The following is an 18,456-nucleotide window of genomic DNA, read 5'->3' as shown; positions in this document are numbered from 1 at the left end:
TAAGACCACAGAGGAAAACATCCTTTTTTTTTTTTTTGGATTTTTAATTTTTATTTATTTATTTTTTTATATAGCAGGTTCTTATTAGTCATCCATTTTATACTTATTAGTGTATACACGTCAATCCCTATCTCCCAATTCATCCCACCACCACCACCCCCTGCTACTCTCCCCCCTTGGCGTCCATACGTTTGTTCTCTACATCTGTGTCTCTACTTCTGCCCTGCAAACCGGTTCATCTGTACCATTTTTCTAGGTTCCACATATATGCGTTAGTGCAATGACTTACTGCAATCTGTATGACAGTCTCTAGATCCATCCACATCTCTACAAATGACCCAATTTCCTTCCTTTTTGACCCAATTTCATTCCTTTTTATGGCTGAGTAATATTCCATTGTGTATATGTGCCACATCTTCCTTATTCATTCGTCTGTCGATGGGCGTTTAGGTTGCTTCCATGTCCTGGCTATTGCAAATAGAGCTGCAATGAACCTTGGGGTGCATGTGTCTCTTTGAATTATGGTTTTCTCTGGGTATATGCCCAGTAGTGGGATTGCTGGGTCATATGGTAGTTCTGTTTTTAGTTTTTTAAGGAGGGAAAACATCCTTGCTGGTAGAAAAGTGATGTGTCTAAAAATCGCTCGTGAGCAATGAATTAGGACCCCTCCCAGGGCACCGTTTTATCCATTCAACTTAAACTCCTGTAGGCCCCTGAGCTGTCTCCAGGGCCCCGCACGTTTGTTAACTGGCCTTTGAGAGCTCCAGATGTTTGCGGCGTTACAAGTGGTGGCCGTTTCCACCCAGAGCGGGTGTTGCACGGACCGCACCAGAGCCCTGGGACCACGAGGCACGAAGCTCTAGGCCGCAGTGCCCGGCGCACCCTGCTGCCCGGCACTGAGCGTGGAGTGCAGGGCCCGCCCGCGGCCGGTCCGACGCTGCCATTAAAGAGATGCACCTTCTCTCTGCAACTTAAATCAGCAACAGCGCAATCTCAGCTCTTAAACGCGATTTGATTCTGATACCTTCTCTTCTCACGAATAATATCTGACACACTTGACAAACAGCATCTCCATCCTGTTCAGCAGTTTGTCGGTAGAGGACTGTGTCCCCAGGCTCTGTCTTTCCGGCATAACGACTGCCCGTCACTCTCAGGGACGTCCTGGTCAGGACTGTGCGTGTGGCCACCCTGTCCTGTGACGCCTGCTCTGTGTCAGGTCTGTGCTGGTCACGAGCCGGGCGTGGTCCATCCTCGTGGGGCTGTGGTCTGGCCTGAGCATTGAAGCCGGTCTTGACCAAGGACGGTAGCACGGCGGTGTCCACCGGTGCTGAAACGGCCGACCTGCAAGCTGCCTGGGCCATTTCTGTCTAAGAGCAGGTCTGAGCCATTTGGCTAGTCGGCTGGGTGGGGTCCCGCCGTGCCGGCGCCCCACCCGCTGGGAAAAGGTTGCCTCGGCCCCATGTGGGACTCGCTAGTGTCCCCCCGTCTCCAGCCCCAAGGTTCTTGTTCTTGTCCAGTTTTCAGGTCTGCCCTGATGCTGTCTGGACCCCCCTCCTCTGCCCCTGAAGAGTCCCAGGCCCGCGGTGGCCTGCTGGGCCCTGGTCCAGCCCCCATCACTCCCACTTCACACGGGGCCGCAGCACCAGGGCCTCCACCACGGGCTGACCCTGGGCATCCATTAGAAGCACGTCCGGACGCCCGGCCCGTACGTACGGTCGGCTGCCGTCTGTTTTCACCTGGCAGAGGGGCTCGCAGGGCCTCACGGGACGGGGCCCGCTTGCGGGCAGACGTGAGTGGGAGGAGGGCATCCTCAGCCCTTTTACTGGATGCTGCGGAACAACTGGTCTTAACTGTCCTTCTCACATATTTCACAGCCCCAGAGAGCACACCGCTAGGGTTCCACAGCCCATGTGTGCATGTGAGTGTACATGCGTCTGCATGTGTACACACATGTATATGTGTGAGGACAGGTGTACGTATGTGCATGTGCATGGTGTGTGTGTGTGTGTGTGTGTGTGTGTGTGTGTGTGTGTGTGTTGGGGCCTCTCTGGGGTGATCGGCAGGCCTAACTGGCCTGGCGCCGAGTTCCTGGGGTTCCCGCAGCGCCCCCCCCCAGCTCTCCCCAGACTTCGTGTTAGACCCCAGGGGTGGAGCCACGACGACTCTCCTCCTTGGCTTCACCTCAGACTCACCTGGACAGGAAATGTAAAAGGAGTCCCAAGGCCCAGGCCACCCCTTGCCCCATGACAATATGTCATCATTTTGGGGTGTGAGATGCAGGCGCCCGTGTTTTTTAAAGCTTCCCTGGTGCTGCCATGCGGTCAAGGAGAGACCCACTTGCCTGAAGGGTCTTTGCCCAGAAAAAGTCTTCTCTGCGTCGGAGACGGTGGGTTAATTTCTAGGAGAGGTTCAATGAGAACTTTGGAGTTTGGAGGAGAAGCTGTTTATTCACATGCAGGTTTGTGGAGCAGACAGGGTTCCACATGGAGGAGGAATCCTGATGACAAACCCACCCTCCCTCCATCGTCCCCCCTCCCCCCTCCCCCCTCCCTCCCTCCCTCTTCCCTCCGACTCCCCTGCCCCCTCCCCTTACCAAAGTGAACTTCACTCTGAGAGGGAGAAGAGACAGGCCAGCCTGTGAACAAGGCAGCAAGGGGGAAATGTGCTGAAAGATAATGATAAAAACTGGTGCTTATTTGCAGGAGTTTATGGTCTGCAAGCAGGTTCCTGTGCTTTTCTTACTTCCAGCCTCTGAGGAGGGTACAGTGAGGCCGAGGTTATTACGGAGCTGCTGGGAGCTCCTAAAAAGTTCTGTGTCATGGAGAGCCGTTTGGGCTCAGGGATCCGGGTCATGTTGGTCAATCTTCAATTTTCAGTGCTATTTGGGGCCATGAGCCCTTTCCCCCCTCCACCCGCTGGAGCTGCACACCTGTGCACACCCTGCGTGCCCGCCATCGGCTGGTCTCCGTGGCCAGGGGAGATTGTCTGTTCGGCCCAGACACTAAGGGAAGGAATTCACCGCCCCTTAGTGGACGGAGCCTCAGAGAGGAGAGGAACAGTGAGCGCATGGCAGAGACAAGTACCAGTGCACTCTCGGGCGCCTCCTGGCGGGGCTCCCAGGAAGCCACCGGACTGGTCCTTGTGGTCAGTGCCTTTGCTCAGAACTGCAAGTGAGCAAGCCCAGCTGAGCACCAATTCCAGCCCCAGAGCGTCTCCCGGGACCCTCACCCGTGTTACTTGTTCTCCTCTCCTTCAGCTGCCAGATCCCTTCCTCTGCAGCTTCCGGTAACCACGGTGGCTGTCGTGGAGGCAGCGGTTCCAAAGGGAGCCCAGCCGCGCTGTTGGGTCTGTCAGAGCCAATTGCTCCAGCAGCATCGGGGCTGCTGCGGGGACGGGCCGGGAGGCAGGGAGGCCGGGAGGCAGGGAGGCCCGGAGGCCGGGAGGCCGGGAGGCAGGGAGGCCGGGAGGCAGGGAGGCCCAGAGGGAGGCCGGGAGGCAGGGAGGCCCGGAGGCCGGGAGGCAGGGAGGCCGGGAGGCCCGGAGGCCGGGAGGCAGGGAGGCCGGGAGGCCCGGAGGCCGGGAGGCAGGGAGGCCCGGAGGCCGGGAGGCCCGGAGGCCGGGAGGGCGGGAGGCCGGCCCCGTGTCGGCTCATTTTTCGCCAGGCCTCTCGTGCAAGTCTGATGTGGGCTGTGGCAGACACCTGCCCCACAGCAGAGTCACGGGCACTGGACCGAAGGGTAACCACAGGCGGGCGTAGTCTCCGTTTTCACTGCACACAGCTTAGCTCAGAGTCGGGGTTAAACCCCATCTAACCCTGAACTGTTCTGCTGATGTCTCTCTCTCTGCTCCAAACAAAACAAAACACAAAACACGCCTCTATGACACATGCTCCGTCATTTTTCTTTTCTCTGCTGACTCCCATCCAAGAGGGTGTCCTGAAGGTGGTGTTACGTCACCCGTCGCGGGGAGAGGAGCTGGGCTCTGGATCTCAGACGCGGGAGGTGCTTCTGGCTCCACCACGTCCAGCTTCAGGACCCACGCTGCCGACCCTCCGCACCCCCCCCGCTGTAGGGACGGCAGCACCTCGCGGCCCGAGCAGGTTCTGAAATGGCACCAGTGGGCCCCCCTAGAGAGTCACCACGCCCACACGACTGAGAAATACCCCCCGTCCAAACCTTGCTTTTCTGGGTGTCTTGAACTCAATTTAAACTGGACAAAAGGGAGAGTGACTTAAATGGAAGATGAATAAATATCTGCCTGCTCGAGGCTTTCAGCAATAGCCCAGTTCTCCAGGCAGAAACCCAAACAGCCGGGCCGGCGCTCACGGTGCCCCGTGTGCCGCTGGGGACTTGTCAGGGGCCCCGGTTATTAGAGTTTCTGCAAGCATTGCAGGGTCTGAGCCATCCTGAGGGAAGGCTCGGGACTGAACCCCACTGGACAATAGGACTGCCCGTTGGGGTGCACCAGCTGAGGGAGTCAGCGTCCCAGGTCTGCCCTAAAGGCGGAAATAACAGAGGACAAGGTGGCCACGGCCCCGGCAGGGAAGGCAGACGGCTCAGCCACAGAGAGAGAAATAAGGCACTTTCGGGAGTGACGACTGCTGTGGAGACAGTGACACAAAGTAACGGGGTCGCTGCAGTGGGCCCGGGAGCTCCTGACCCCACGAGGCTGCAGAGGCTGCCGCCCGAGACCGCGGGAGACCACTCGGGGCTGAAGCTGGGCCGGGCCGGGCAGAGCAAGCCAGGAGGGTGGCAGCAGGCGCACGTCCAGGGTCGTGGGGTCAGAGCCTACACGCCTCTGCGGGGAGAGAACAGAAAGCGCAGGGCGTGAGTCCCCACGGACCGGGGCCGCGGCCCGTGCCTCGTTCTCCCGCAAGGATGTGCCCCGTGGGTGGCACGGGGTCTTGCAGGTAGCGCCCTCTTTCCTGGGGATGGTGCTGCTTTCATTCCAAATGCACCGGCAGACGGACGGAGAAGAGGGTCACATGGGGACCAGAGTGGAGAGCTTCGTGCTTCCTGAGCTCTCTCCGTGGAGAGTGGGTGGTGGGGAAGGGCGGTAGGAGGCAGCGGAGGCCTGGGGGCCGTGGGGGGGCCAGGGAGGTGACAGACACGCGGTGCACCCTGCAGGTGGTGGTGGCAGGACTCACTGACGGGACTGGGGTGACGTGAGCCGAGGATGACAGCCCCGCTCGAGGTGCCTGGACTGAGAACACAGACCTCTGAGGCTGGTGGGGGGAAGGGAGGCGTCCCTCTGGACACACTGAGTGTGAGGGGTCTGTAGGGGGCTGCGTTGCTCAGGGTTCTGGCAGGAAGCGGAGGCACCCTTGGTGTGTCTGGGGACGGGCGGCAGGGCTGTGCACTCAGGTGTGCCACCAGCTGGGCTCCTCCTGACTGTCTGCCCCTCGCCCCCCACGTAGGCCCGGGGCAAATCCGGATCGCAGCCATTCTTTCATTCCCTAAATAGAGTTTGAGCGCCGGCTTCATGCCATATGGTGTGTGGTGGGGTCATTCAGCCAAGGTCAGAGCTTTCGGATGGAAATAAATCATTCAGTAAAAAAAACAGAGTGTCCCCCAAAATCTAGACATCAGACATCATGTAGACAGACAGTACAGCTGCCTAGATCGGTTTCTCCATTTGCCAGGAGTGTCACAGAAGGTAAGCGAGACATCCCTTTATTTGGCTGAAGGGGGAGGGGCCGAAGCCATCTGGAGGGCAGGAGCCGCACCCGCCCTGCTCCCCACGGGCTGTGCCCATTCCTCGGCAGACTCATCTGAGGTGAGGGTTTCACCCTCCCGTGCACCGCAGGTTTCCGGGGGCCCGTGTGTCTGCGGTCTTACTTTCCGGGCCAATGGGGCTTCCAGGCTTGACGCCTCTGGGTGCACGTTCCCGCTGTCCACGACAAGGGTTGACTCTGTTGTCCAGCCATGTTTTAATGAGCCACCCTCGAATAGACGGTCGCTCCCAAGTTTGCAAGAAAAACCGCCTTCCCAAAACTTGCACTTGGGTTTCAGCAAACGTGGAGTTTGGCTCACGGACAGTGGGCGTTGCACTGGTCTTGCAGGTCAGCCGGGTGGAAAGGGAGAAGAGCCAGGAGCTCAGGCAGCTGCGGGAGCACGAGCAACACAAGAGCGCCGTCCTGCTCACCGAGCTCAAGACGAAGCTGCACGAGGAAAAGATGAAGGAGCTGCAGGCCCTGCGGGAGACGCTGCTGCGGCAGCACGAGGCTGAGCTGCTGCGGGTCGCCAAGGTCAAGGACAGCGAGAACCAGCGGCTTCGGGCGCTGCTGCACGCCCTGCGTGACAGCGCCCCCGACAAGGTGCGCGCCGTGCTGCTGTCCGAGGCCAAGGAGGAGGCACGCAAGGGCTTCGAGGTGGAGAAGGTGAGGATGCAGCAGGAGATCTCCGAGCTCAAGGGGGCCAAGAAGCAGGTGGAGGAGGCGCTGACGATGGTCGCCCAGGCTGACAAGGTCAAGGCCGCGGAGATCAGGAGCGTGTACCACCTGCACCAGGAGGAGATCTCCCGCATCAAGAAGGAGTGCGAGCGGGAGATCCGCCGGCTGGTATGTGCGGGGCGCGGGGCGCGGGGCGCGGGCAGCAGGGGCAAGGGGCAGGCATGGCTTCGGCCTTGCTCTCGGGCAGGGTCCCCTGCACAGCGCACCTCACACCCCTACTGTTGGTTTGCAGACTGCAGAGAGGCCAGGCTGCTAAAAACAGCCGGGTGCGTTTCAGAACTCACCACAGTCAGCGCCCCCCAGGGCCGGGGAGGCCGCAGTCCTCTCCCCTCCACCCACCCAGCTTTCCTTCCCAGTTCCAGCGTGGCCAGAACAAGGCACCTGCAGAGGAACCCCCGTTTCCTGGAAGGGGTTTCTGAAAGGTTCCCCTTCTCACAGCCCCAGGTTAGGCTCAAGCCAGGCAGTGGCTGGCGTTTGATGGCGTGAGTCCCACACTCCATAACTGGCAGGTTCTGCGGTCGGTGAGCTCAGTGGACCCAGAGAGGCGAGACCAGAGGCCCACGGCGGATGGTCAGGGGCCCCAGGCCCTCCTGACATTCCCAGGCTGTGCACTGTCTGGGGAAGTGTCATGCTTTGCGGGTCAGGAACTTCATCGGGTGCATCCTCCTGGCTCCAGAGACCAGGTGCCCAATATATGCGTGTATATATATGTGTGTGTATATATGTCTCTGTGTGTATATTTCACACATATATACCTTTCATGTGTATATCATTGAAGACATACACGCCTGATAGCAAGAAGACCAATACTTCCCTTTTGAGACCCCCCCCCCCCCCGCCAAGAGTCCCACAGCTCCGCGTCTGTCTCACTTAGCCCAGTGGGGAGGGAATGGGCGGTGGGGTCACATTCCACCCGCCGCATCTCCCGCCCCTTCCACCAGGTGTCGCTGTTGGAAGCCGGTCCACAAGGTGCTGCCCGCCGGCATCAGGACCCAGCGCCCCCCACCCACCTCAGCTACTATTCCCAGAGCCCAACCATATTATAGAATATACAGAATAACTGTTTCCAGTTTTTATGGGATATAATTGACATACATCACTGTATAGGTTTAAAAAGTGTACAAGACGGTGGTCTGACTTACATATATGTGAGATGATTACCCCCATGAGCTTAGTTAGCTCCATCAGTTCATGGAGACACAATAAACAGAGAAGCCAGAAGAAAATTTAAAGAATGTTTTCCTTGTGATAAGACCTCTTGGGATCTGCTGTATTAACAGCTTTCCTATATGTCAGTACATATCAGTGTTCTGTTTGTGTGCAATTTAAAGCAAATAATGAAAAGCACACGTGAAGTCCAGCCGCGTGCCCAACACACAGGAGGTGCTCCCAGAGCGAGGGCCACGGTGAGCGCCGGCTCCCGCCACCTGCGAACCCAGCACCATGGCCCCAGCCTCTCTGCCAGGGCCCCTTCTCCGCTGCGGTGCTGCCCCCATGGTGACCCCTTGCTTAACTGAGGCCCAGCATCTCCTCGGCCTTCTCGTTTAGGCTCTAGCTGGTGAGAGCATCCTGGCCCCTAGACCCGGCTGTGGATTCAGGGGTAACACCCGGCCCAGCTGTGCAGACACGTCTGAAGTGACCATGACTGAGGCCAAGCGTGATGCCCCAGCCCAGAGGGACGGCGGCCTTGGCTGGGAATGGGGGCTCCGGGGCATTTTCAGGGAAGACGGGGTTGGAAAGGGAGGCAGTGGTAGCAGGGCTAGAGCAGAACTGGAGGGTGGAAGATGTGGTCCAGAGGAGGCCACACCGCAGGGGCCTGGGGGCAGGTCTGAGGAAGGGACCTGGTTTGGAGGGGAGGCGGGCTGGGGGCTGTCCAGAGGCAGGGCCTGGCCCCGAGCCACAGTGCAGGGCCAGCAGTGGTCAGGGCGCTGCGAGCCAGAGGAGGGACGTGGTCCCAGGTCCCAGGACAGCCACGGTGCAGCGAGGTTCACTGACGTGGCCCTAGGGATGACCGTGCTGATGGCCGTCGGGGGTTCCAGGGCTCCCGCACAGAGAGACCCCGTCTGCAATTACCTTGGAAGATATTTGGCAATCCCAGTTTCTTACGAACGTCAGGCAGAGTTGCTGTTTCCCCAGCCGTGGCACTGGCCCATCCCAGGGCGTGGTGACGGTTTCCCTGGGTCTGGGAGGAAGGCGCGTGGTTCTGGAAGGTCAGAGGTCCACCAGTGCTCAGGGGAGTGCTGGCCTGGGGGAGACGCAGCCTCCCCTTCCCCGTGTGCCACCCAGCCTTGGACGCCGAACCAGGTCATGTGTGACCGCAGGAGCGGCCATGCGGCAGCCGATGCCAGACAGGGTTGCAGCCGCGTGAAGGCCAGCCTGGGGGCCCTGCTGCGGCCCAGGCACAAGGCCGCGGCGCAGTGGCCGTGGGCAGCCTGACCGGGAAGCCAAGGAGCTTGCAGGGAGGTCCGCGCCTCTGTGTCCTCGTGTGGCCAGCGCCCCGAGCAAAGGGCACCCTGCCGAGTGCTGCTTGTAGCAAACCTGGGGCCTGAATTCCCTGCACCCTGGGGGACGGGAGCTCCGCCTGTAGACGGGTCTCGCTGGCAGCCCGGCCCAGGGAGGAAGGGAGGGGACCTCAACAAGGGGCGGCCACTTTGCAAAGAACATGACAACTCCCAAGTGGCCAAAAGCAGGAGGCTCCCCTGCAGCATCTTGGTCAGTCTGGCTGGTGTTCGGGGCCTGGCCCCTGCCCGCTGGCCCCAGCTCTTCTGGCCCTTGTCCTGTGGCTCCAGCCACTTTGGGGTCTTCTGGGTGCGGCTCACAGGGTCTGAAGGGGAGGCTGTAGCCATCTGTAGCCATGTCCTGGGGTGAGGCTGGCCCCGGTGAGGCGTGAGGCTGAGGGCCCCGCAGGGCCAGGCGCGGGCACAAGAAGGATGGCTGGGCCGGCCAGCGGGGAAGGGCCGGGGAGGTGTGGAGAGTTAGGACCCTGGGTGCTGGCCGGGCTGTGGCACGCCGTGAGGGCACAGAGCTCTCAAGGAGAAGCTTCCTGGAGGGTGGGGACGCGGCGGCCGGCAGGCACGCCCAGACAGAGCCAGGGAGGCCCGGAGCCGGGTGGGCCGCAGGGCAGCAGGAAGGGCTCGGGGCTCAGAGGTGCTTCTCACCACGGGGCTCGCCTCGGAGCGCCCGGGGGTTTCAGGAGGTGACTGCAGGATTGGGGCCTCCCTGCAGAGGCCCAGGCCGGTTGTTTTGAGGGGTCCCTGGATCTTATAGAAGGGAAGTCTGGAGCCCCAGGAGGCTCTGGAGCTGCCTTGTCAGCCGTGCCCAGCTGCACAGCGACCCTGGAGAGACTCGGTCCCGGGACGGGGGGGCTCCTGACCGAATTTTCACCCTGTCAGAGTGGAAGGGAAGGAGGTGGTTCGCTCTGACTTCCTCTGCGAGCTCAGGTGCGCCCCCGTCGTCCCAGCCGCGCCTGGCTGGTGACACACCCTAAGGACTGGGCTGCAGCAGGCGGGGGGCGGGGTGGGACTCTGGGCCCCAAGAACAGCTTCAGGCACGTCCATGCTGTTGTGGAATCGGGGGATGTCTGCCGATCATTAGCTAAAATACGAGCTCAGATGCTTATTAAACATTCTATAAAACTGAAGAAGTACAGGCAGCACCAATTTCCCCTTTCTCATAGAAACCTATGGTGTGCGGTGCTGCCTGCCCCCAGTTGTCTGGACAGCTCGTTGGAGCGGTTAAACCCGTGCAGAGGCTGCTGGGAGGGGGCGTGGATTCTTCACGGTGCTTCCTGCAGGTCAGGAGAGCAGCCCAGCTTCCCCGCGGCCGCCCGCCGAGGCTTCCCTGGCCATCCCGCTACCCGGGCTTGAATGTGCTCCCCGAGCTGGAAGCAGCCCCCTGAGTGAGGTGGGGGCCCCGTGCATCCGACAGAGCATGTCTCCGCTCGGCTGGGCATGCCCGTGGTGCACACGCGCCTCCTTCACGGACGGGCCTCTGTGTCTAAAGCAGCGGGACCGGGAGATGCAGGAATGCGCCCTTGACTGAGACCCTTGGCATGTCGGGCGCAACGAGGCGCTGAGTGCGAGGCCCCTGGGACCTTAGAGGAGTTTCCATCTTCAGAAATCAAATACCCCCCTCGGTGGGGTGGAAGCAGCCGCACGCATTTCCTTGGTGAGCAGATCTCGGAGCTCCACCTCGGGGTGGACCGGCTAACTTGGCCACGTTACGTGGCACGTACAGTGACTTCCCTGGGAGGTTGGCTTCCTGGTCCAAACCATCTGCTTAAATTGCTGATTTAAGTGGGAGAGTGGAGACTTGTTTTCACCTTTCCTGATGAAGGAAAAATGATGTTTCTAGAGTGTCTGTGTGACTGTAACTGTGAGACCCGAGAACGTAGCTGCTTCTTAACATGACTTTATTTTCACCGGCCTCTTAGTTTCCACTAACTGAACGGGTTGCCTCTTCCACTTTGCTGTGTGCTCCAGGCAGTGGGAGTGTAGCAATTAAGGATTTCTCTTCTTCTGTTCAGTGTGTCGCTGGCCTGTGAATTCTGTGATCTGGGCTAATTAGACATCTCTACTCTTTGTTCCAAGCTGACCTCAGCAGACGGCTGATTGATTAACTTACTCAAACCTTAAACAGCAAACAAAGCAGCAGGATAGCCTACCCTGCTCTGCTGTTTGAAATATGTTTTAAACCGAGTCTTCTTGTCAATCTGGGGCCATTTGTAATGACACCCCCAGCACCTGAGCCTGTCTGTCTAAAGAATGGGCCGCACGGGGCCCGTTCCGCCTGGCCCTCCCCCAGGGCAGTGGCCTGCGCTTTGGTCAGGGCCGCCCCTGTGGCAGCTGGGAGGGGCCCAGAGGCCAGGAGCAGCTGTGTCTGGAAGGGCTGGCAACTATCAGGAGGTTGACACTTTAGGGAGAGTGTGCAGGGCTGCAGACCCCTCACAGCCCCCAGACTCCCTGGGCACCCTGTCCTCCCGTCTGGAGCCTGCTTGTCCGGGGCCCCCCGCCCCAAGCCTTAGCTCAGAGGAAGCTGAATTAAAAATGTGGCTTTGCCTGCGAGCAGTCAGGCAGCGCCCCTGCTTTCTACCCACACCTCGGAGCCAAGGGAGGACACGCACGTTGGCCCTACACACCGTCCAGCCTTCCCAAGCCAGGCGCCCGCAGAGCAGTGGGAAAGAGGCCGAAAGGGCTTTTGGGCCCACGGCTCCTGCTTCTCTGTGTTCCCAGCCCGCCTGTTTTAACACAGACCTTGCTCATCCTACTGACGGGGTTCAGGAAACGGGGCGCCCCTGTTCTGCCTGACGTGCAACAGAAGGCAGAGGGTAGAGGTGGCGTCTGCAGACCCTGCCGGACGGACAGCGGGTCCCCGCAGGCCAGCCTGGGACAGGGGAGTCCCGCCGGGACCCCGGGGAGGCGGGGAGGGCTGTGTGGTGGAGACGTCCTCGGCTCCCCCGGCTCGGTCTGGGCGGCGGGGCGCGGCTGTCGGTCCAGGGCCACTTGCTTTGCTTCGGCTCTGCCGCTGCGGGTGCCCCTCCTCACGCTTGTGCGGGAGTCGCTCCACCTGTTTCTATGGTAACTGCAGCTCTGTGCCCTGCCTGCGTGTGTGATTGTGTTCTGTTCTCCTTGTAGATGGAGGAGATAAAATTTAAAGACAGAGCAGTCTTCGTGCTGGAGAGAGAGTTAGGGGTCCAAGCCGGGCATGCCCAGAGACTTCAGCTCCAGAAAGAGGCTCTAGATGAGCAGCTCTCCCAGGTCAAAGAGACCGATCGGCACCCGGGCAGCCCCAGGCGGGAGCTTCCTCACGCAAGCGGTGCAGGGGACGCCTCAGACCGCTCGGGAAGCCCTGTAAGCACCTCCCGTGCTTGGCCCGGCGACCAGAGTCACACACAGGCCTGCCCGTGGCTCGTGGCCCCGCGGGCAGCTCCCTGGGGAGTCCAGAGCCCAAGCCCTCCTGCCCTGGCGGCACCGACCGTGTCTGCAGCCCGCAAGCCAGAGGGACCCTCAGCTTCGCTGGCGTGGCTGAGAGAGCCCAGAGACTTCCGTCTCTTCCCTTCCTTGTGACGTAGCACAGCACAGGCCCTCCTCTGTCCCTCCCACGGGCCCTGCCCGAGGCGTCAGGCTTAGCTGCACCCGCCTCAGCTGCTGGGCCCCAGGCCGCGAAGGGTCCCTGCCCTCGCTGGTGGGAGACGCGGCTGGGCCGCTCCATCGCCGCGCGCACGTGGGCTTTGCCTCGCGGCCCAGGGCGGCCCCCCCGCTCGCCCGCCTCTGGCTGTGAGCCTCCCGCAGTGGCTTCTGCCGCTCCCGCCACCAGCCGCCCGCCGCTTTCCGCATGGCCACGCCGCTTTTGCTCATTGGGCTGCATGGCAGCGCAGGGGCTGGGACACCATCCGTTTCCTCACGGCCGCTCCTGATTCAGAGCCCTCTGAGGGGTTCCGGGAATCCGGGAGGGAGTCTAACTTCCACGGACCCTCGATGCGGTCCTTCCAGGTCTGCCCCCTCGCCTCTCCTGCACCTGCTGAATGAGGAACCGTTCCTCGGTCCTTCCGGGACACGTGTCTGTTTGCTTGGAGGACAGAACCGCGTTTGAGCCGAGCCAGCCCTAGGACAGTGACGTTTCGAGAACAGAGCACGACATTTTATAATCTTCTTATAAGTGGCTTAACTGGATCAAAACCAGCTCCTGCTCTGGCGTTCGAGAGCTTCCGTTAACTCCAGGGAAATCCCGAAGCAGAGCAAACTGTTTCCTTTGATATTTCCATCAAGTTCTAGTGGTTCCCGAAGTGGCCTTTTAGAAACTAAATTGGAGGGACCACTTTTCTTGGGAAACCCACTTCTGAAAGTCTAAGTGGAACACCTTTTCCTGGGCTCACGTTATAACACGAGGAAAATTATGCCCCGACTGCAGTGCAGGGCAGGCCCCCCTCCTGAAAGCTGCAGCCAGCAGTGGCCACGTGAAGCGTGGTGCTGGTTTCCGGGGTTTTCTCGGCGTCACGCAAACCTGCGACATCTGCATCGGCACGCCCTCGCCCCCATATCTGCACGCCCTCGCCCCCCACATCTGGATACTTCTGGACATTTCTGCTCCTACATCCTGTCCCCAGCGTACGGTTTGCTGTGCCCACGGCGCTCGAAGCAGCGGTTGTCGGCCCCCAGGAGGGTCCACACCCACCCCCAGCCATTCGGAATCACGGGCGAGCATGACGCAGAAGTGCCTTGGTTTCCGTGGTGTGTTGAGATTTGCAATGGTTTTTGGGTCTGTGTCTAGGAACGGTTATTTGCAGTTGATTTTTGTTTTAGGAACAGCAGTTGGATGAAAAGGATGCTCGGCGTTTCCAACTTAAGATTGCGGAGCTGAGCGCGATCATCCGGAAGCTCGAGGACCGCAACGCCCTGCTGTCGGAGGAGAGGAACGAGCTGGTGCGTGGCAGCGGGGCTCTGGGTTCTGCGGGCTTGTGGCTGCTGTGCAGGGGCGCTGAGGCATCCTCTTCCACAATTCCCTGTGGAAAGGAGGAATGGGGGTGACAGGGGCGGGCCTCGCGTCCAGGCTCCTTGGCTGTTTTCAGTAAAACGTTATTAACAAAATCAGGCGGGGGGCCAGATGCAGGCCTCAGGAGCTGGCTGGCCGACCCCTGCCCTGCGTCACCGAGGCACTTATCCTCAGTTCCGCGTGTGAGCGGGAACACGTGAGGACCTCGCCACTAGTCTTTATGGCCATGGAAATTCCCCAGTGACCTGTGCTGCCGGGGTGGGAGCTCCCCAAGGGGCCCCGAAGGGTCACGAGCCGGGCTGCTTCCCGCAGCTCTTCTGGGCTGAATAGAGCGCGCGCCCGAGGCTGCTGCCCTTTGTGGAACCTGAGGCTTATTCTGCTCACTTTACCGCCTGTGTTTGGAGACGCTGGTTCTCTGCACACTTGTAAAAATCGCTCTGTATATTTATTTTGTCTTTCAGTTGAAGCGTCTAAGGGAAGCTGAAAGTCAGTACAAGCCGTTGCTCGACAGAAACAGACGCCTGACTCGGAAAAACGAAGATCTGTCCCACACTTTACGTCGGATGGAGAACAAGTTAAAATTTATCACCCAGGAGAACATAGAGATGGTAAGGGGCCTCGCTCTCGTGTAACCAGCCTCTCCTACACGAGGTTTGGTAACAAGATCGAGCCTTTGGTCTCACGGGCGTTTGTGGGACCAGGAGCTCGCCGGCAAGGAGGCCGTCCACCCACAGCCCACGGGTGGCTGGTGACAGGGCTGCGGGGACGCAGCAGCCGCCCTTCACCAGTCGGGCCCCCTCAGCCCACATGTCGCGTCGTGTGGTCTGGTTGGTTTTTCAGAGACAGAGAGCTGGCATCCTAAGGAGACCCAGTTCCTTAAACGACCTGGACCAGAGCCAGGATGAAAGAGAGGTTGACTTCCTGAAGCTGCAGATCCTGGAGCAGCAACACCTCATAGACGAGCTCTCCAAGGTGACCGCTGGGCACCACCCGCCCGCCCGCCAGCCGCGCTCTGTCCCCTCCCACCCCCGCTCTGCTGCCCACAGGGCACCCTGCGCCCGGGCTGGGAGGGGCCTGCTGGAGACGCGGGACACCCTCCCGCAGGGTCGGCTCTAGGCGCCCCCCCGCCCCCGCCACTGAAGCCCTCTGCTTCCCTCCCTCCTCGGGACTGCGACCTCAAGAGCAGCAACAGGGCCTGTGTTGGCCCCAGGGCTCTCACAGCACTGGGGGTGGGATCCAAAGTCAGGGCGCTGGCAGGGTCGCGCTCCCGCAGACGGTGTCGGGGAGGACGGGTCTTTGGCCGCCGGCCACATCCCTCTGACCTCAGCTGTCTTCCTGGGGCCTTTCCCCTCTTCTCTGGACACCCACCCACCCTAATCCAGGATGGTCTCCTCTCAAGGTCCATGACATAATCACTCCGCAAAGACCCTGTTTCCAAATAAGGCCGCAGTCCCAGGCCTGGGGCTTGGGGTGTGGGGATATCTCTCCAGGGGGCCCCACCCTCCATCTACGTAGCCCTCCCCCTGTGGCCAGCCCCGGCACAGCTCTTCCAGTCCTTCCACGGACCCTCCTGCAGTTACCCTCATCAGGGCATCTTCTGCGTCTTTTTGGGACCCTGACTGACTGACTCCACGGTCAGATCAGTTCAGAACAAGCTGCTTTGGTCATTCTGTGCCCTGGGCGGGGGCAGGGGGAGGGAAGCAGAGGGGACAGCGGTGCTCTGTGTCCTGTCGCAGGCATGGCGCAGGGCCAGGGAGCGCTGGTCTGTCTTGTTTCCATGACTGAAATCACCTCCGAAGTAACTGAGATGGGTCGGGGCATCTTCCCACCCCGTGGGCAAGATGGGGTCTCACCACCCAGCCTTCCCTGACAGGGCCTGAGGTCAGAGCTCTTGTCCCTTCAGTGACCAGTGACCGTCCATCCCCCCAATAAGAATGCACGAGGGGAGGAGGACAGAGACAGCATCCTGACCAGTCACAGACGCACACTCACCCTGAGCCCCTGCAGGGTCCCGGGTGCCCCTGGGGGCACCAGCTTAGGGAGGGAGGAAGGGCCAGGGCCAATAAGACCCTCCCTCTCAGGGCAGGGGGTGGGCAAGAGCAGTGGGCTTCTGGGGGCCTGCGGGGCTCGGGGGCTCCCCCGTCTCCACGCACCTTCTCTCTTCCAGACGCTGGAGACGGCCGGCTACGTGAAGAGCATGTTAGTAAGTACCACTCAGCGTCCTCTCCTGCATCTCGTCCCGCTGCCTGGGGCCTTTGTCCCCAGAGCCCTCCTGTGCCAGTGGCTCCGCCCCACCCAGATAGGAGCATCCACCCCCTCCCTGGGTGGGTTTCATGATCACAGTGCCGCTTGCCCAGAGGCTTTGCCGTGGGACTGAGAACGCCCACCCAGCAGGGTCACGCAGGGAAACGGCCAACACCCCAGTTGGCTTTTGGCAACGCCTGATCCAGAGCTGGCTCCCCCTCCAGCCCTGGGACACTCACCCCGCCATGGGTTTCTCCACCCCCACATGGACCCCGGTCTGGGCCTGGCTGGCTTCCTCATGGCCCCATAAATGCGGCCTAGCTCCCTGGAGAGAACAGGGCCACCGGCCTCACGTGTTAGCGAGGTCTGCCTCCACCGTGTGAATGCCACCCTGTGGACATCTGCCCTGGGAGAGCGGAGAGGGGCTGGGCCCTCCATCTTTCTCGAATTTCCATTTATGTGTGTGTCACTCTAACCCCTGCCCCGCAGGGCCCCAACCCCAGACAGCGGAGGAAGCTCCAGACGTGAGCTCAGAGACACCCAAACCTGCCGTTGCTATTCCAGCCCGAGCTGGAAAGGTGGTCCATCCAAACCCTCAGAGCAAACTGCCCTGAGCAGACCTCACTGCAGTGTCTTTGTGATAAAGCAGGCGATAGACCAGCCTCAAGGTCACCCTCGGTCCATTCAGATGACGACTCGGAAATATTAACCTGTATATTTAAAACTGACAGAGCTGTTCAACTACTCAAAAAAATCTCCTCAACTGGTTTTTTGCAGGAGCGTGATAAGCTTTTAAGATATCGGAAACAAAGAAAGAAGATGGCAAAACTCCCCAAGGTAAACGCGTACATGAAACATGTACTTTAAAAAGCCACTTGACAGGAATGAGCCTCTTCCTTTAGATATGAAAAGAAAATGGTTTTCTTATTTCTAAAAATTGTTCTTATGAAATAACCAAAACAGGACCCAAAGTAAGTATTCCCCTTATATATGTATTTTTTAAAAATTTATTTATTTATTCATTTATTTTCGGCTGTGTTGGGTCTTCGTTGCTGCACGTGGGCTTTCTCTAGTTACAGCGAGTGGGGGCTACTTTTCGTTGCGGTGCGCGGGCTTCTCATTGTGGTGGCTTCTCTTGTTGCGGAGCACGGGCTATAGGCGTGTGGGCTTCAGTAGTTGTGGCACGCGGGCTTAGTAGTTGCGGCTCGCGGGCTCTAGAGCGCAGGCTCAGTAGTTGTGGCACACAGGCTTAGTTGCTCCGTGGCCTGTGGGATCTTCCCGGACCAGGGCTCGAACCCATGTCCCCTGCATTGGCAGGCGGATTCTTAACCACTGAGCCAGCAGGGAAGCCCTCTCTTTATGTTTTAAATTTAAAAACCCAACCTTGTTTCCTTTAAATTTCCAAGAGAAGATGCGAATTCACCACGGTAATGAGGAGGAGAAGGTGGCTGCGACACGCTCCCCGCCTGGGCCAGGGCCGCGGGCGGCAGCGCCTGGGTCTCTCCCAGGCAGACCGGCGCCCCTGCGCCCCTAGGGAATTTGAAGACCTGGGATAGTTTCTTTGCTGCACAATCCTTTTTGATAAACCTGAGGTTTTTATTAAAGGAGATTTGGGAGGCATTCCCAAAGGACCTAACTTGTATCCTGCGTTTACAAAATGTGTGGGGGTGGTTTTGGTTTGGCTTTGGAACAACCAACGGTGATCCCCACACAGGCTGTTAGAGACTCCTTAGGCACGAACACGGGCTTGTCTGGCCCCTAGAAAGGCCGCTAGGAGGGCCGTGTCCCACTCTGCTGTCCGCCAGCCCGGATGGTGGCCCCCTTGGCCCGAGGTTGGGCGGCCCGAGCAGTGCGGGGCGCGGCTGGTCCAGGATGGAGGCCTGAGTGCACTTGGGGGCGCCCAGGCAGCTGGTCTGGCTTTGGATTAAAACACCATCCCTTTTGGTCAGAAGCCGGTTGTCGTGGAGACCTTCTTTGGATACGACGAAGAGGCTTCCCTGGAATCTGATGGTTCTTCCATCTCTTATCAAACGGACAGGACAGACCAGACCCCGTGCACCCCAGACGACGACCTGGAGGAGGTACCCTCCCGCGGCAGCTTCTGGACAGGCCCAGCGGGCGGCGCAGAGGCAGGCAGGGTCGGGGTCAGGAGGCTGCTCCCCGGAGGTGGCCCTCACCGGCCGTAACCCTCAGTAACCCACGATTTTGTGCAGCGGGAAACAACTCCCACTGCTGGCTGCCTAGCTGTCGCTGTCCCCCTTCCTTCGCAC

At 59.9% G+C, this 18,456-nt stretch overlaps 1 protein-coding gene across 17 annotated transcripts in view; it reads left to right on the top strand.

The window, feature by feature from the left end:
- Positions 1–18,456, top strand: part of JAKMIP3 (Janus kinase and microtubule interacting protein 3) — a gene marked incomplete at both ends in the record, with an annotated part of 44,384 nt that overhangs the window by 8,131 nt on the left and 17,797 nt on the right. For 5 of the 17 annotated variants that reach the window (XM_082853978.1, XM_082853975.1, XM_082853976.1 and 2 more), the window contains 7 exons: positions 6,062–6,559; positions 13,753–13,872; positions 14,404–14,550; positions 14,783–14,914; positions 16,110–16,145; positions 16,964–17,023; positions 18,139–18,267. In XM_082853978.1, coding sequence (XP_082710104.1) covers positions 6,062–6,559; positions 13,753–13,872; positions 14,404–14,550; positions 14,783–14,914; positions 16,110–16,145; positions 16,964–17,023; positions 18,139–18,267 — 1,122 coding nt within the window. Of the gene's footprint in view, positions 1–6,061; positions 6,560–12,084; positions 12,301–13,752; positions 13,873–14,403; positions 14,551–14,782; positions 14,915–16,109; positions 16,146–16,963; positions 17,024–18,138; positions 18,268–18,456 lie in introns of all 17 variants that reach the window. The other 12 variants (XM_082853970.1, XM_082853982.1, XM_082853980.1 and 9 more) reach the window with 5 other exon arrangements.

The sequence above is a fragment of the Leucopleurus acutus genome, assembly GCF_964270905.1.
Source record: "Leucopleurus acutus genome assembly, chromosome: 14".
Taxonomy (NCBI): Eukaryota; Metazoa; Chordata; class Mammalia; order Artiodactyla; family Delphinidae; genus Leucopleurus; species Leucopleurus acutus.
Note: the sequence above shows the minus strand (reverse complement) of the source record. Positions and strands in the feature narration are given on the sequence as shown.